The sequence below is a fragment of the Rattus norvegicus genome, chromosome 10 (assembly GCF_036323735.1).
Source record: "Rattus norvegicus strain BN/NHsdMcwi chromosome 10, GRCr8, whole genome shotgun sequence".
Taxonomy (NCBI): Eukaryota; Metazoa; Chordata; class Mammalia; order Rodentia; family Muridae; genus Rattus; species Rattus norvegicus.
Window position 1 is genome coordinate 47,619,402 of NC_086028.1, and position 16,136 is coordinate 47,635,537.

General features: G+C 39.3%; 1 protein-coding gene across 51 annotated transcripts in view; it reads right to left on the reverse strand.

Moving 5' to 3' along the window:
• Ncor1 (nuclear receptor co-repressor 1) overlaps positions 1-16,136 on the reverse strand; it is a 142,761-nt gene that overhangs the window by 120,550 nt on the left and 6,075 nt on the right. For all 51 annotated transcript variants that reach the window (NM_001271103.1, XM_063269692.1, XM_063269690.1 and 48 more), the window contains exon 2: positions 1,444-1,621. In NM_001271103.1, the coding sequence (NP_001258032.1) occupies positions 1,444-1,551 (108 nt within the window). In that variant the 5' untranslated portion in view covers positions 1,552-1,621. The remainder of the gene's footprint in view (positions 1-1,443; positions 1,622-16,136) is intronic.

Genomic DNA, 16,136 nt, shown 5'->3' on the forward strand with positions numbered 1-16,136 from the left:
AAGTCTGAAATTCATGTGTCTACTCTGAAATCTCAACACTTAAAATATTAGGCAAGTACAACACCTTGGAGGCTAGCCTGGGATACATGAGAGCCAGGCCAGCCTAGGGCTTCAAAATAAGACACACACACACACACACACACACACACACACACACTCACTCTCTCTCTCTCTCTCTCTCTCTCTCTCTCTCTCAATGACTCTCTCAGAGAGAGAGAGGAAGGAAGGAAGGAAAGAAGGAAGGAAGGAAGGAAGGGAGGGAGGGAGGGAGGGAGGGAGGGAGGGGAGGGGAGGGGAGAGGAGGGGAGGGGAGGGGAGAGGAGGGGAGGGGAAGCCCGATATGGCAGCTCATACTTTTAATCCTAACAATCAGGACACAGATTCAAAATCTCTGAGTTCAAGACCAGCCTGGTATATATAGGAGCTCCAGGCCAGGCAAGGCTACATAGCTAGACCTAGATTTTGATCTTATTTCTTTTTAAAAGTAAAAAAAAAAAAAAAAAAAAAAAAGGTAGGAAGTAAGGAAAAGAAAAGGAGAGCAATCATTTCAATAGTAAGTTCAAAACAAATTAGCTGGCAGAAACAGAAGTTTAGATCCATGTTTGTTTACAAATGAAAAAGCTGAAATCCAGAAAATCAACTTACTATGTAAAGAGTATTGGTTTCTTCCATCACAACTTAAAGAGTTTGGTTTTTGTTTTTTAAATGTGTATGGGTACTCTGTCTACATGTATGTTTGTGTATAGTGTACACCTGGTGCCCAAATAGGCCAAAAAAGAGTATTTATCTAGTGATGTTTTTTGCTTCTTTTTTTGCTTTTTAAATATTGGGGGATGGGAGGAACATTAAGAGCTTGGTTTCAAATCAAACATATTGGGCTGGAGAAATCTGTCAGCAGTTAAGAGCATAGAGATGTACTAATCTTACAAAGGACCTGATTTTAAGTCCCAACACCTATGTTGAGCTGCTCACAACTGCCTGTTACTCCAGCTCCAAGGGAATCTGATGCCTCTGGTTTTTCTGCAGGCACTACATTCACATGCACAGACACACACAGAGACACTAAAAATAATAAATTACATCTTTAAAAAAATGCTAATTCAATCATAAGCAAATCTTTAAACATAGTTACTAAAAACACCAAATATGCAAGGTATATATTGAAAGGAATTAAAAATATGTAACTATAAACAAAAATCTAAATATAAATTTTCACATATTATTTATAGTAGCCACTGAAGAAAAAAAGAAAACTATCAATGAATAAACAAAATGTTATATCTATACAGTATTATGCACCTATAAAAAAGAATAAAGCATCGACATACTAGAAACAGATGCCATTAAAAAAAGTAACAAACACATTCCATTACCAGTCAATAAATCTATTACATGGGAAAAGTAAAAACACTCTATGTCATCTTGACAGCTACTGTGCCTTACCTGCTGGTGCCGGGTACTGGGAAAGGTATACTGGACAGACTGTGAAGGATAACGACTTTGCTCTGTGCTGAAAGCTCCTTGGTTGGGAGGGTAACCTGAACTTGACATTATCAGTAAAGACGTCCTCACTGGGCTGTGAGATCAAGTCCAATAAACAATCATGTTTCTAGGAAGCAACCTACACAGAAAAGGAAAAGAGAATTCTTAAGTACTAAAAAACATGAACTGTCCTTCTAATAAATTATAACTGTAGCTATACAAACAAAACTACAATTTCCAGGCAAAGCTCCTTAAATATTTACTTGAAAGAAGTTAGTAATGTTTGATAAGAGGGGCTGGAAAGAGGACTGTAGTTAAGAGCATTGGCTGCTCTTTCAGAAGATGGGGATTTCAATTCCCAGAACCCACATGGCAGCTCACAACTGTCTATACTTCCGAGTTCCAGTGGATCTGACTCTCTCACAGAGATATACATGTAGATCGAACACCAAATATACTTAAAATGTTTTAAAAGTATAAAGTTCGATAGACAATATATCTTTTCCTCTCCACAGACTATGGTAGATACACAGAGGACATTGTAGCCCCTAAGACATTGCAGAAACAGCTTTGACTTTTGCCTTTTCTTTCCATGGTCAGTGCCCATGCACAGCATTGGCCTTTCCTTGCCCTTATTGAAAAGCCCTCCTTTACTGAATAAAGGCTAAGTCGATTTTTAGTATAACCTTGGTAACAACCCAAATGGCATGTCTATCCACTAATGATACAATGACAAAGGTATGGAGGTATGGTAGGGGGCACTGTTGTTTCCTAACCATGTAAAACATATGAGACTGTATAACAGCATTAAATAGATCCACATTCTTATGTATGACTTAAGGGAAAAGGGAAAATGCCTTATTTTCTACACACTTGTATATACCTATACTGTTCTAGTAGCTGGCACAGAACGACCAAGGTACGCTTCCTTACTGTGAAGGGACACAAGACAATAAGGAGCCACCAATGGAGAGTGAAAAATAGTATATTTAGAAAAAAATGCTGGAAATAAGATAGTAAATAGGTGAGCAGGCTGATCTTAGAAAGCCAGTCTCAGCTAGGATGTCACATGTCCTAGTTTCTGAAACAGCTCCAGTCTGCATAATGGAATTACACAAGTTCAAGGCAAAAGCAAAGTCAAGGAGACTGAAGGAAAACAGAGGGAGGGTGGTACAGAAGTGAGGCTAGGAGAGAACAGAGTAACCAAGTGGGTTTGGTAGGTTGTCTGAAAATTGAGAGTCCTTTCTCATGTGCATACACACACATACTGAATATTAATACATGCATTCTAGAATGCCTGTTTCAACTTTCTAAAGACTTTCTCCATTCCTACATTCTAAAAATATTAGACTTCAGGGGCTGGAGAGATGGCTCAATGGTTTAGAGTGCTGACTGCTCTTCTAGAGGTCCTGAATTCAATTCCCAGCAACCACATGATGGCTCATTTGTTGTTGTTGTTGTTTTTTTTAAGATCTATTCATTTATTATATATAAGTACACTGTAGCTGTCTTCAGACACACCAGAAGGTGGCATCAGATCTCATTACAGATGGTTGTGAGCCACCATGTGGTTGCTGGGAATTGAACTCAGGACCTCTGGAAGAGCAGTCGGGTGCTCTTAACCACTGAGCCATCTCTCCAGCCCATGATGGCTCATTTGTAATGGGATCTGATGCCCTCTTCAAGTGTGTCTGAATACAGCTACAGTGTATTAATACACAGTAAATAAATAAATAAATCTTTAAAAAGAATTAGACTTCAAGTTTTAGGTTTTTTTTCTTTAACATCTATCTTATTAAACACTCACAGGTTTTCTGGTCTAAAAAGGGCATAACCATGTCTGTCTGTCCTCTTTCCTCTTTCCTTTCTTTTCTTATTTTTTATTATTTAATTATTTTATTTATTTACATTCCAAATGTTGCCCCCCTTTCCCATAGTACCCCTCCCAGAATTCCTCACCCCAATCCCCTTCCCCTTTGTCTCTGAGAGGATACTTACCCACACACCCACTCACCCCTCCTCACATCCCTCCCCCATCCCCAGCAATCCCCTTCCCTGGGGCACCAAGTCTCTACAAAATTAGGCTCATCCTCTCCCACTGAGGCTAGACAAGGCAGTCCTCTGCTTCATACGTGCTGGAGGCCATGGACCAGCCCCTGTATGCTCTTTGTTTGGTGGCTTAGTCTCTGGGAGCTCCCAGGGGTCCAGGTTAGTTGATACTGTTGTTCTTCCTATGGGGTTGCCATCCCCTTCAGCTCCTTCAATCCTTCCCCTCTTGCATAGTCCCCTCTTGCGTAGGAGTCCCCAACCTCAGTCCAATGGTTGGCTTTAAGTATCTGCATCTGTCTCAGTCAGCTGCTGGTAGAGCCTCTCAGAGGACAGCTATGCTAGGCTTTCATCTACAAGCGCAACATAGCATCAGTCATAGTGTTTATGACTATGGTGCCTGCACATGGGATGAACCCCAAGTTGGGTCAGTCACCGGATAGCCTTTCCTCCAGTCTCTTATCCATTTTTGCCCCTGTATTTCCTTTAGACAGGAACAATTCTGGATCAAAACTTTTGAAGATGGGTGGGTGGTCCCATCCTTCCACTGGAGGCCCTGTTTATCTACTGGAGATGGACTCTTCAGGTTCCCTCTCCCTACTGTTGAGCATTTCAGCTAAGCTCATCCCTGTTGAGTCCTGGAAGTCTCTCACATCCCAGGTCTCTGGGACTTTCTAGAGGTTCCCTGCGCACTCCACACTCCCCCTACCCCCACCCCCACAGCTGCATATTTCCATTCATTCAATTTATCCACTTGGTGAAAAAAAAAAACCAACTTTATTACTCTTCAATAATTAAGTGAATATTCTGGAGATCCTGAAATAGCACACATTGACATTCAAAAGGTGTTTACTACAACACTACAATAAGACAAATTACAGACACGCTCAACTCCAGTCCATAACCTATAGTACATTTATATAACAAAGAACTGTACAGGAGTTATAACAGCTACAGCTACGTTTCAAAATAGAACTCAAAAGTGTTAGCATATATTACAAACGAAATACTTATAATTTAGAATACACATATACTGTAGAAAGCACCTATTCGGTGATAATAACATCCCAAGAAGGATAACAATCTGTAACATTATTTTTTTTTTCAAAAAAGATGAGCTGGAAAGATGACTCAGTAGATAACAGCATCTGTAGCCAAGCATGGCAACCTATGTTCCATCCCAGAACCCATATGGTAGAAGGAAAGAACTGGCTTCATCTTACCATCAGAGGTACACTATAGCACATGTACGTACTTACACGTACAACACAGTACACACACACACACACAGAGAGAGAGAGAGAGAGAGAGAGAGAGAAATGTTTAAAACCAGTTTTTAAAGCCAAAACAAGTAAAATAAAATACTGCTGTTCTCTTGAACACCAACAATATATAGACAACCATGGGTTATACTGCTCTATGCACATTTATTTTACTTCATTTACTTATTTCATTAATTTATTTAACCTAAATGTATTTATGTCCAGAATATGCAAGAGGAGAAGGTCAGAGTGGAGTGCTGAAATACCTGGAACTGGGGTTATATATGGTTGTGAACCACCATGTGGGTGCTAAGAACTAAACCTGGGTCCTCTACAAGAGCACCAAGCACTCTTGACTCCTAAGCAACCTCTCCAGCCCCTCTCAGTACATTTTTAATGAGAGTGAAGCAATATATAATGAAAGTCATTTATATTACCAAGTATGATCATCCTGCTCACTATTTGGTCTTTTCCTGTATCGTGTCATTTTTTTACAATTAAAAAAAAACTTTTGGGTTGGGGATTTAGCTCAGTGGTAGAGTGCTTACCTAGGAAGCGCAAGGCCCTGGGTTCGGTCCCAAGCTCCGGAAAAAAAAAAAAAAAAACTTTTATTATTTGTACACCCTGTATACACACACAACACAGTGCAGTGGTGACTGTCAAGAGAATGACTCTGGGAGTAAGCTCTCTCCTTCTGCCTCTGCACAGGTTGCAGAGGTCAAACTCAAGTGCCCAGCCTAAGACATCTTCACTAGCCCGACACTCTGAAACAGGACAGTGTGGTGATCTCTTTATGTCCCATACAAGTTTCCCTTCCCTGCGCTTGCAGCTGCTTCTCTCTTAAAGACTTGCCGTTTGCATATGACACGCTGTGTCTTTCACTCAGGAGTGCAATGAAAATTGTAGTGAGAATTTCAGTTTCTTTAAAATCTCAGTTATATTATGTGGATGTTTTTGTTTTAATCCCAGCCAAGAAATATGGGGCTGCTTCAGACTGTCCACAGCCGGTAACTATGACTGTCTCATCCTCTAGGAGAGGTGTGATTTTTTTTTTAATATATTTATTTATTTTATGTATTTGAGTACACTGTAGCTTCAGACACACCAGAAGAGGGCATCAGGTTTCATTACAGATGGTTGTGAGCCACCATGTGGTTGCTGGGATTTGAACTCAGGACCTCTGGAAGAGCAGCCAGTGCTCTTAACCGCTGAGCCATCTCTCCAGTCCCCGAGAGGTGTGATTTTTGCCAGCTGCAGATAGTTTATGTTTGGAAATCTGGGGACTAAGAGGGTATAAAATGTAAGAGCCCTGAAAGAGCCTGAGGCAACTGCTCCTCCTCCTAGATTGTTGAACTGAAGGTTAGAGATATCCTGATGACAGAGATTGGATTTGCAGAGTCCCATATCCCTAATCAGCAGAAAGTAGTCTACAGAGATCTATACCCCATTTTCCCCTTCCCTTCTCTCCTACCTAGTGTTGGGGAATTGGAAGGGATTAAGGTGAAATGAGGTTTGGAAGGGTAGTAGATAGAAGAACTCAATAAAGTAGCCCAGAAAAAGCCCAACATAATCTCTGGATGAAGCCAGGCCTTGTAGCACAGGCTTATAATCCCAACTCCTCAGGAGGCTGAGAGGCAAGAGGCCTGTCTAGGATATAAACAATTTCAAGACCAGCTTGAGCAATAATTAGCAAGACTGTGCCTCAAAGAAAAGAAAAACCCTCTAAAAGAATCTAAATATTGAATTCATATAGTAACTAAAGGGAAATGAGATATCTTTATCTTTCTACTACTGGATATTCAATCCTAGAGCATAACTGCAGGTTTATGCTCCAAGAATGGGAAGAATTAAGATAGGAGGACTAGCCAGGTGGTGGCAGCAGCAGCAGCAGCAGCACACGACATAAATCACAGCACCCAAGAGGCAGAAGCAGGCAGATCTCTGTGAATTTGAGGCCAGCCTGGTCTACAGAACAAGTTCTAGGTCTTGAAAAACAAAACAAAAAATGAAAAGATAGGAATATTTTATAGGGGTTGGGGATTTAGCTCAGTGGTAGAGCGCTTGCCTAGCAACCGCAAGGCCCTGGGTTCGGTCCCCAGCTCCGAAAAGAAAAAAAAAAAAAAAAAGGAATATTTTATAAACATAACTAAAATATTTTATAAATGGTGAAAAAAGGTACATGTAGAACATGTATATAGAAATCCTACTTGAGTAACAAAAGTATGTAAGATTTTCATGACAAAGATTTTATATGTATATACATACTAATTTTGGGGACAAAATTATATCAAGGTTAAATATATATACATATGTATACACACACACACACACACACACACACACACAACACAAACATATCCATTATCCCACTCCACACTTAGTATTTTGGGACCCACACTAGCTTCCATTTTTAAGGTAAGACAGGGTCTCCTGTAGACAGTCCTGAGCTAGTTGATATCTGGAGATGACCTAGGCCCTCTGTTCCTGGCTCCACCTCCCCAGGGCTAGGCAGGCACTCTACCAACTGATGTGTTTCCCCAGCCCAATAGTTTCTACTCTAGCTTTGTTATTGTTCCCCTTCACGCATGGAATCACATCCAGGGTTTCGCACCTGCTAGGCAAAAGTACTGAGGAAGAGGGGATCAGTGGGCAGATTGGGGGCAATTAGGTCATCGTTTTTTTTTCAGTCTTTACTCAATAAGGATTAGAAAATAAAATTTTCCAGACATGACATTCAATCTAACTTGAAACAATTTTGAGAAAAAAACTTTAAAAATAACCTGTGTGACTGTAAGGGGTGTGTACTTTATAGGGCCATCCTACCCCTACAACTCATTTCACTTCTGTTGTACAGGACACTGATGAGCTGTTGCCTCTGTCCGCTTCCTCCAAGACACAAGGCACACAAGTCAGCAAAGGTTTTGAGATCATCCAACTAACTTAATAGGTCTGAGGAACAGAATTTAGCAGCTTTTCCATTATCAGTATTAGTGGCAAGAACAGGAGAGACTGGTGTACTCTACAATGCTCTGTAGATTTCTAGCAGAAGCTTAATCATGTCTCGCCTTTTGGCTAACATCAAGTGCAGAAACAGACATTCAACCCACTTAGGCCCATGCCCTCATCTATGTACCTGCATTTCCTTGGATAGAAGGGTTTAAAAAGTCAACATTAGTGGGGTGTTCGGTGGAGGCAGAGGGTTATGAGTTTGTTTTTAGAAATAAGTAAAATAGGTCTGAATCAGAAGTTTTTAAAAGTACCAAGATTACAAAATTTAAAAATTTATTTCACATCCTTGTCCTCCATGCCCTACCAGGCTGTCATCCCAGAAAGCAACCAAAGCAGCAGAGTGTCCTTTTAAAACACTATGCACATTTGAACACAATTACATAATGATAGCATACCACATATACACTATGCTGTATCCTGCTCTTATATATGAATGCTCAGGAATATTTTCTGAAGGTTTAGAGAGGATGAGGCAAGAGGATCATGAGTTCAAGACCACCCTGGGCTGCGTACAAATGACAAAGAGCAAAGAATAGAAATGAGAGGAATCCATGTGGTATAAGGTAAAGGGCTGTTTTCTTGTCTTCGTTTGCAGTCTAATGTCCACCATCTGTCACCTGCATTCAATATCATTATAAATTGAGTGATTTATCTGTTTTCCTCTTTTATCAGTAATAATTCAGAATATCCTAGGTTCTGAGGAATAATTTTAGTGAAGTTTGACTTTGATATCTCAGAAATAAAATAAACTGTTCCAACATAAGAGCCAGTATGTAGCAAAATCACCCTTAGTGGCATACAAATTTGTAGGTTCCAATCTCATGTAACTACAGCCTGGAGATTTTCTATGACCTCACCCTCAGCTCATCCATAACACAAACAGCAAGTTCAGACCTACTGTTTCCTAACCAGGGCACTTCTCTCGAACATCTTATACACAAAGCTAAGATACAAAGGTAAACCCACTGATTCAATAAGAATGTGCCAATCTAGACTCTTTGTTCAGGTCTTCTAACATCTGTTTTCTCCTCCACTACCCACTCTGGTCCTGGGGCGTCTAGATACCTCTACAAAATACACTGCAATTTAAAACCAAATAAAATAAAAACAACCCAATTTAAAGCTAGAGCTGAAAGGAAAGATGGCATTTTCAATGCCAATGTCAAACTGTAAATTGAGTTCTTTTTTAAAAATTACTTTTACATTTACTTATTTAAGTGTGCATGCATGTATGCTTGGGGGGAGGAGTGGCAGAGGACACCTTGTAGGATTGGTTCTCTCCTTCCACCACTTGGCTCTGGGGATTGAACTCATGTTTTCAGGCCTAGTGGCAAATGCCTTTACCTGCTAAGGCATCCCATGAGCTAGAAGTTCAGTTCTTGGGAACAAAACTCAGAAACTCAGGATTAGTATCCTTAACTCATGAAATGTAAAAGCTCTGTGAACTCTTTAAGAAACTTGGTCAAGACAGGTGTCAAGGTGTACCCTTGTAGTTCCAGCACTCAAAAGGTGGAGGCAGAAAGACCTAGCTAGCTTTACTGTTTCAGTACCTCAGAGGCCAGTGAGAGCTACATGAGACCCTGTCTCTCCAAAATTAAAAGTTATAAAGAAACCAAGATTTTATAAGCAACTGTCACATATAAATTTTGACACATATAATGCTTTAGACTGAAAATGTTAAAGCTAGATGTCGCTGTTATGAGAGAACACATCTCTGGATGCCACAGACAGAAAAAACCAGACTCTTATGCTATACAATCAGGATAAAATACGGCAAGAGGAGCCGGGTAGTGGTGGCAAACCTTTAATCCTAGTGTGAGGGAGGCAGAGCCAGGTGGATCTCTGTTAAGTTGAGGCCAACCTGGTCTACACAGTGAGTGTCAGGACAGCCAGGGGTATATAGTGAGACCCTGTCTCAAAATAAAAACAACAAAAATGGCAAAATGAAATTCTACTTAGATACTAGATACCTGTTTGAATCTTCTCATAACACACACACAGACCCTGAAACAACAAAATTTCAAATACAATCTGCTAAAAATAAAAGGCTAATCCTCCACTCACCAGGAACTCCTGGCTTTTAGCCTATAGTCTTTGCATAACCAAAATGTACTTGGACAGGTTTTCAAGGTGGCCTACGCTATCTTGGAAAAATATCTAAAAATATACTTCTCTGTGGCAAGTCTTCAGATGACTCTTTAGAGAAGCAAGAATGACTCTACCAATGAAAAGTTAGACCACATTTCACCAATGTAAATACAGTTCTATTTTTAATTTTTTAGATTGTTCTATTTTATGTCTCTGAATGTTTTGTCTACACATATGTATGTATGTATGTATGTATGTATGTATCTATCTATCTATCTATCTATCTATCTATGTATGAGTACATGCATATCTATACGAGCACATGCATGTCTGGTGCCAGTGGAAATCAGAAAAAGGCATCAGATTCCCTGGAAAATGGAGCTACAGGTGGTTGCAATCCGCCATGTGGGTGCTAGGACTCAAAGCCAAGTCCGCTACAAGAGCACTAGGTACTCTTACCGCTGCGTCATCTCTCCAACCCCTACAGTTCAATTTTTAACTGAGAATTACAGCAAACTATTGAGGTTTTACTGATTCCGACAGAGAGGCCCCAGGGTCTAGCCTAACCTCTAAAGACTGTTAGGGAAGCTAAGAACCAACTTCAAACTAACAAACTAAAGCTCTCCAGACTGGAAAGGTTTAAGGAAAGTCAATTATTTGCAAGTCTCGCTTCCAGAAGAGAATAAAACTAGAAATCATGTAACTAAATTCTATAATATGTATAATACTAGAATAAATTTTTTTCTTATAATATAAAGCATTACTTAAAATGTTAAAAAACAAAAAACAAAAAACAAAAACAAGCCAGGCAGTGGTGGCACATGCCTTTAATCCAAGCACTTAAGAGGCAAAAAATTCAAAGCCAGCCTGGTTCACAGAGTGAGTTCCAGGTCAGTCACGATTGCTACAAAGAGAAATTCTGTCTCAAAAAAAGAAACAAAAAAAAAAAAAAGCCACACATGACATACCCTTTATGACAGTTTAATGTCTTACTTAGAAGACAAACAAATGAGACCAGCTAGATGGCTTGCCAGTACTTGCTAAGCCAGGTGTCCTAAGTTATATCCTGGGACACACATGATAGAAAGTTGCAAAGACACACACACAAACACACAAAGTAAATAAACATTTCTTTCAAATAAACAACAAAGCCACAGGGGATAAAGAAACAGCTCTGCAGTTAGAGTATGTACGCAGTTAGAGTATGTACGCAGTCAGAGGAGTATGTACGCAGCAGTCAGAGTATGTACGCAGTTAGAGTATGTATGCAGTTAGAGTATGTATGTAGTTAGAGTATGTATGCAGTTAGAGTATGTATTGCTCTTGCAAAAAACCAGGGCTCGCCTCAAGCAACCAAATGGTGGATCACAAACTCCTGTAAGTCCAGTTCCAGGAAACTCATTGCCTCCTGTAAGCTTTTGCACGCACTATGATGCACACACATACTCAGGCACACACATATACACGCAAAAGAGAAGAGAAGGAAAGACAAGACTGATAAGACAAATGAAAACAAAACAGAATACCAAGTTGAATTACCCCAAACTCCAGGAAGTAGGTTACTCAAAGAAAAGCTTTCATAAGGACATAAGGAATTGGTGGCCTTACAGTAAGCATTCAAAAAAGAATTCATGAATTAAAAAATGGAGCTCCTTTATTCATGAAGTGAGAAGAGTCACAAAACAGCAGCATTAAACAGTTACTGTGAACCTGACTACTGTGTAACTAGTCCTCAGAAATTAAAACAAAACAAAACAAAACAAAAACAAACAAACCACTGGTGGCTCTTCCAGAGGACCTAGGTTTAATTCCCAGCACACACCTGTCTGTAACTCCAGTTCCAGAAGACCCAATGCCCTCATACAGGCATAAAGGCAAGCAAAACACCAGTGTACATAAAATTTTTTAAAAATTTAAAAATTATAATCTTTTATTTAAAAAATTTATTTTAAAAAAGGGATCAAAGCACACCGTGGTGGCACATGTTTTTAATCCCAGCCTGTAATCTGGGAATCATGGGTTGGGGAACACCTTACTCAAGTTTTTATTGTAAATACTAAATATTGAGTGAGAATACTAAAACCATAAGAATTAATTTTGTGAAAATTGATGTCTCCCTGCCCCCAGTGCTGGGGTTACAATTGCTAGGGTTTCCCAGTTTCTAAAAGTACTACAGATCTGAACTTGGGAACTCAGACTTGGGTCCGAGCACACTTACCCACAAAACAATCTTTCTCAACCCCATGATTTTTTTTTGAACTCCATAAAATTCACCGAAAGAATTCACAGACCCGAAACAAAGTCTGAAGTAAATAGAACAAGAACTAGTGATCAACCCCTACCAATGCTAAAATCATAAAGGAATGTAAAACTGTAATATATACATCAAGAGAAAGTAATTAGACAAATCAAAGTCTCAAACATGTTTGAATAATAATCATGTCTTTGAATCCCTGTTTAAAGATATTTAAATTCCCATTACTGTAAAATATGTTTATTTTTGTGTGATGCCTATGATGTGTATGGATGATTACTATTTCAAACATGTTCAAAACTATGATATCTATGTTATTGCCAAGAGGTATAAACTGCCTAAAACCAGATTGTTTTGAATCTGAACTACGGATGAGCAAAAATCTCAACAGTTTAACACAAGGAAAAGGGCAGTCCACAAGCATAATGATATCCTTATAACAATCTAAGAGCCAAACCTGGCATTATAGTGTATGCCTCAAGTCACAGTCATTCAGGAGGCTGAGACAAGATTATTTCAACTCAGAAGTTCAAGGTTAGCCTGGGCAACATAGCAAATCCTTGCCTCAAAAAAACAAAACAAACAAAAATGCACAATATATTCTAGAACTGAGGCTACATCAGTGGTACAACACTTGCCTACTGTGAGCAAGGTCCTGGGTTCCATTTCATTCCTATACTGGCATCCTGGGCAGATGGGCGGGCAGTCAAGCCTACACACACACACACACACACACACACACACACACACACACACACACACACGGGGAGGGGGGGAGGGCGAAGAGGAAAAGGGGAGAGGAGGAGAGAGAGGGAGAGAGAGGAAGAGAGAGAAGGGGAAAGAGAGAGGGAGGGAGGCAAGAAGTGTACATTTCAGGTACACAAGTAGAAGGAGAAATAAAAATCATTTGGTAGCCTTGACGTTTCCCTTTGTTTCAGAATAAACTACTTAAGAATTTATTTCTATATTATATCACATCTTATAAACCAAACACTCCAAATTTCTAATTGATATACTTTTTCTAGCACAGAAATTACTCCCAAACCTCTTTTCCTGCATGCTTGTTAAAAATATTCTTACATGCAGGCTGGAGAGATGGCTCAGTGGTTAAGAACACCGACTGCTCTTCCAGAGGTCCTGAGTTCAAATCCCAGCAACCACATGGTGGATTACAACCTTCTGTAATGGGATCCGATGCCCTCTTCTGGTGTATCTGAAGATAGCTACAGTGTACTCATAAATAAAATAAATCTTAAAAAAAATTTTTTCACATCCAACAGTACCTGGAACTAAAATGCCATCATGGACAAATCAATCTCCATGTCTACTTTCCCATCCTCACAAAAATCCCAATAAACTGGCAGGATTTTTTTTCTAAAAGAAGTGCTTTGATAATTCACTGCTATCTCAATAATGTGAGTACACTTCTTTTTTCATTTTCAAAAACTATTCAACAGTAATTGCCATACACTATAGTAGACCTCTTCTATAGCAAACACACTAAAGCTAGCTCACAGGTTCTTGTTTTTTATGTACTCAACAAACATCCCCTACTCCAGGGATGAGGTAAAGAGAAACGCAATTCTATTAAACTTAGATGTACACAGGCTTACAAGGGCCTTACACTTTAAAGGACACCCAATGGACATGCACTTGATTGAGTATTCACACTCTGAATCCATCAGCAACTCCTAGCCAGGCATGGAAGTTCATGCCTGCAATCCTAGCACTACATTATCAAAAAGAACCTGAACTCCAGAATAAGCCCAAATCAACCCTTCAAGACCCTATCTCAAAAATAAACAAACTCAGTAACCAAAAAGAAAAAAAAAATACGGGGCTGGGGATTTAGCTCAGTGGTTAGAGCGCTTACCTAGGAAGCGCAAAGCCCTGGGTTCAGTCCCCAGCTCCGAAAAAAAGAACCAAAAAAAAAAAAAAAAAAAAAGAAAAAAAAATACTTTAGAGACATATTAAGAACAAAAATATATACTTTAGAGAAAAGGAAATAGGAAGAAGACCTCCTGGTTGAAATGAAACATTAAATCACTGAAAAAAAAAGTTCATATAATAAGGTTTGGGAGAGCAATGTGGAAAAAGAACAATCCACAAAAGAGGGCAGTTTAAATAAACCTCTTTTTTGGGGCAGTGAGGGGAGACAGGTTGAGGCAGGTCTTGCTCAGTACATAGTTCTACCTGGCCTAGAACTTATTATGTGTAACAGACTACCTTCAATCTGCTGTAATCCTGCTGCCTGTGCTTCCACAGGATTATAGGCAGGAACCACCACATCCAATCTGGAAAACTCATAATAAAATGCAAAATGGGTAGACTTACTAGCTCAGATGTATATAAATAGGCAAGTATGCCATGCCTCACTATCACTTGTAAAAATTATGGACTATAGTAGAGTAACACAGCCAAGCATCGTAGCACTCTGGAGGGAGACGCAGAAGGATCTCTATGTGTTTGGGGTCAGCCTGGTCTACATTGTGAAACTCCAGGATGGCCAGAATTAGGAAGTGAGGAGTAGAGGATATGAATGAATGAATAATACAGCTTTTCCTTTAAAATAAATTCTATGGCATGAGTATTTTTAGATAATTAATATTACAGGGTTAAGGACACTGCTTAGTGGTAGGAGATTTGCCCCACATGCCAGCACTGGGATGTGGTAGATGGGAAACTACAGCCAACAAACTGCCTACAAATGGACTTCTCATTGTACAATAAGCTGGGTCCAGTGCAACTACAACAGGAAGGGAGCCGAGGCAAAAGGATCCAAAGCTTGAAACCAGCCTGGTCAGCAAGATGCTGCTTAAAACATTGTTTAGAACAGAATGGGGGCTGGAGAGACGGCTGTGGTTTCTGCTTCCAGACAACCCAGGCTTAATTCCCAATACCTACATGGTAACTCACAGGCCCCTGTAACTCCAGACTCAGGGGGGCCAATGGCCTTTTCTGGTCTCCAATAAGCACCAAAATGCATGTGGAAAACAGACATATATACAGGCAAAAGATCCATACACGCACACACAAAAATCAAATTAAAATTTTAAAATAAATACAAATTGTCTTTTATATCTAGAAATCAGAGTAAGAGAAAGAGCAAATTACTTATAATAAAATTTCCACCACTATAATACTTAAATGCCATTAAATGTAACTAGGTCAATATAACCTAAAAAAATCTATTTATTTAAAATGTTCATCAAGCTGAGCAGTGGTGATGTATACCTTTAATCCTAGCACTCTGGAAGGAGAAGCAGAGGCAGATGGATCTCTGAGTCTGAAGCCAGCCTGGTCTCTGAGTCCCAGTACAGTCAAAACTGTACATTGAAACTGTTTCAAGTAACTAAAAAAATGAAATAAAATGTTCATCAAAACAGAGAGAAACATAAGCAAACTAAATAATGCCCAGTGACAAACATATCAGTAGCATTTTCTTCAAACTGTATATTCATTACAGAAATAAAGTATTTTAAACTCAATACCTACACTGAACGTCCAAGTGATCACTCCTTTTCTAGTCAATCCTTTAAGTAAAAATCCACCATCAAACTCATCTGTTCCATGTATAATATGGAATATATAATGAACACCACACTAGATGTCAGAAATGTGGCTTTTGTTTCTGCCCAATAGCAACAACTTGGGCAGATCATTTCATTCTCAGCTATTCACACCCTCAAAATATTCAAATATAAAACAAGACTACATCTATATATGGTTGCACATTCTAGAATTCTACAAATTGTAAGTTATTTATTTTAACCAATTTATTTTACCTTTGAGACCATGGCTAGATGAAAAGTTAACAGCAATATGGAATTAAGCTGAAGAACTGCACAGACATACAATGTGTTTGCTATGTCTCTGACTTTCAAAGCAAGTGGGTGGACGGACAGGTTGTATCTGAAGACTATTCAAGTAACCTTCTCTCTTTCTTTCTCTCTCTCTTTCTTTTTTTTTTTTTTTTTTTTGGTTCTTTTTTTCGG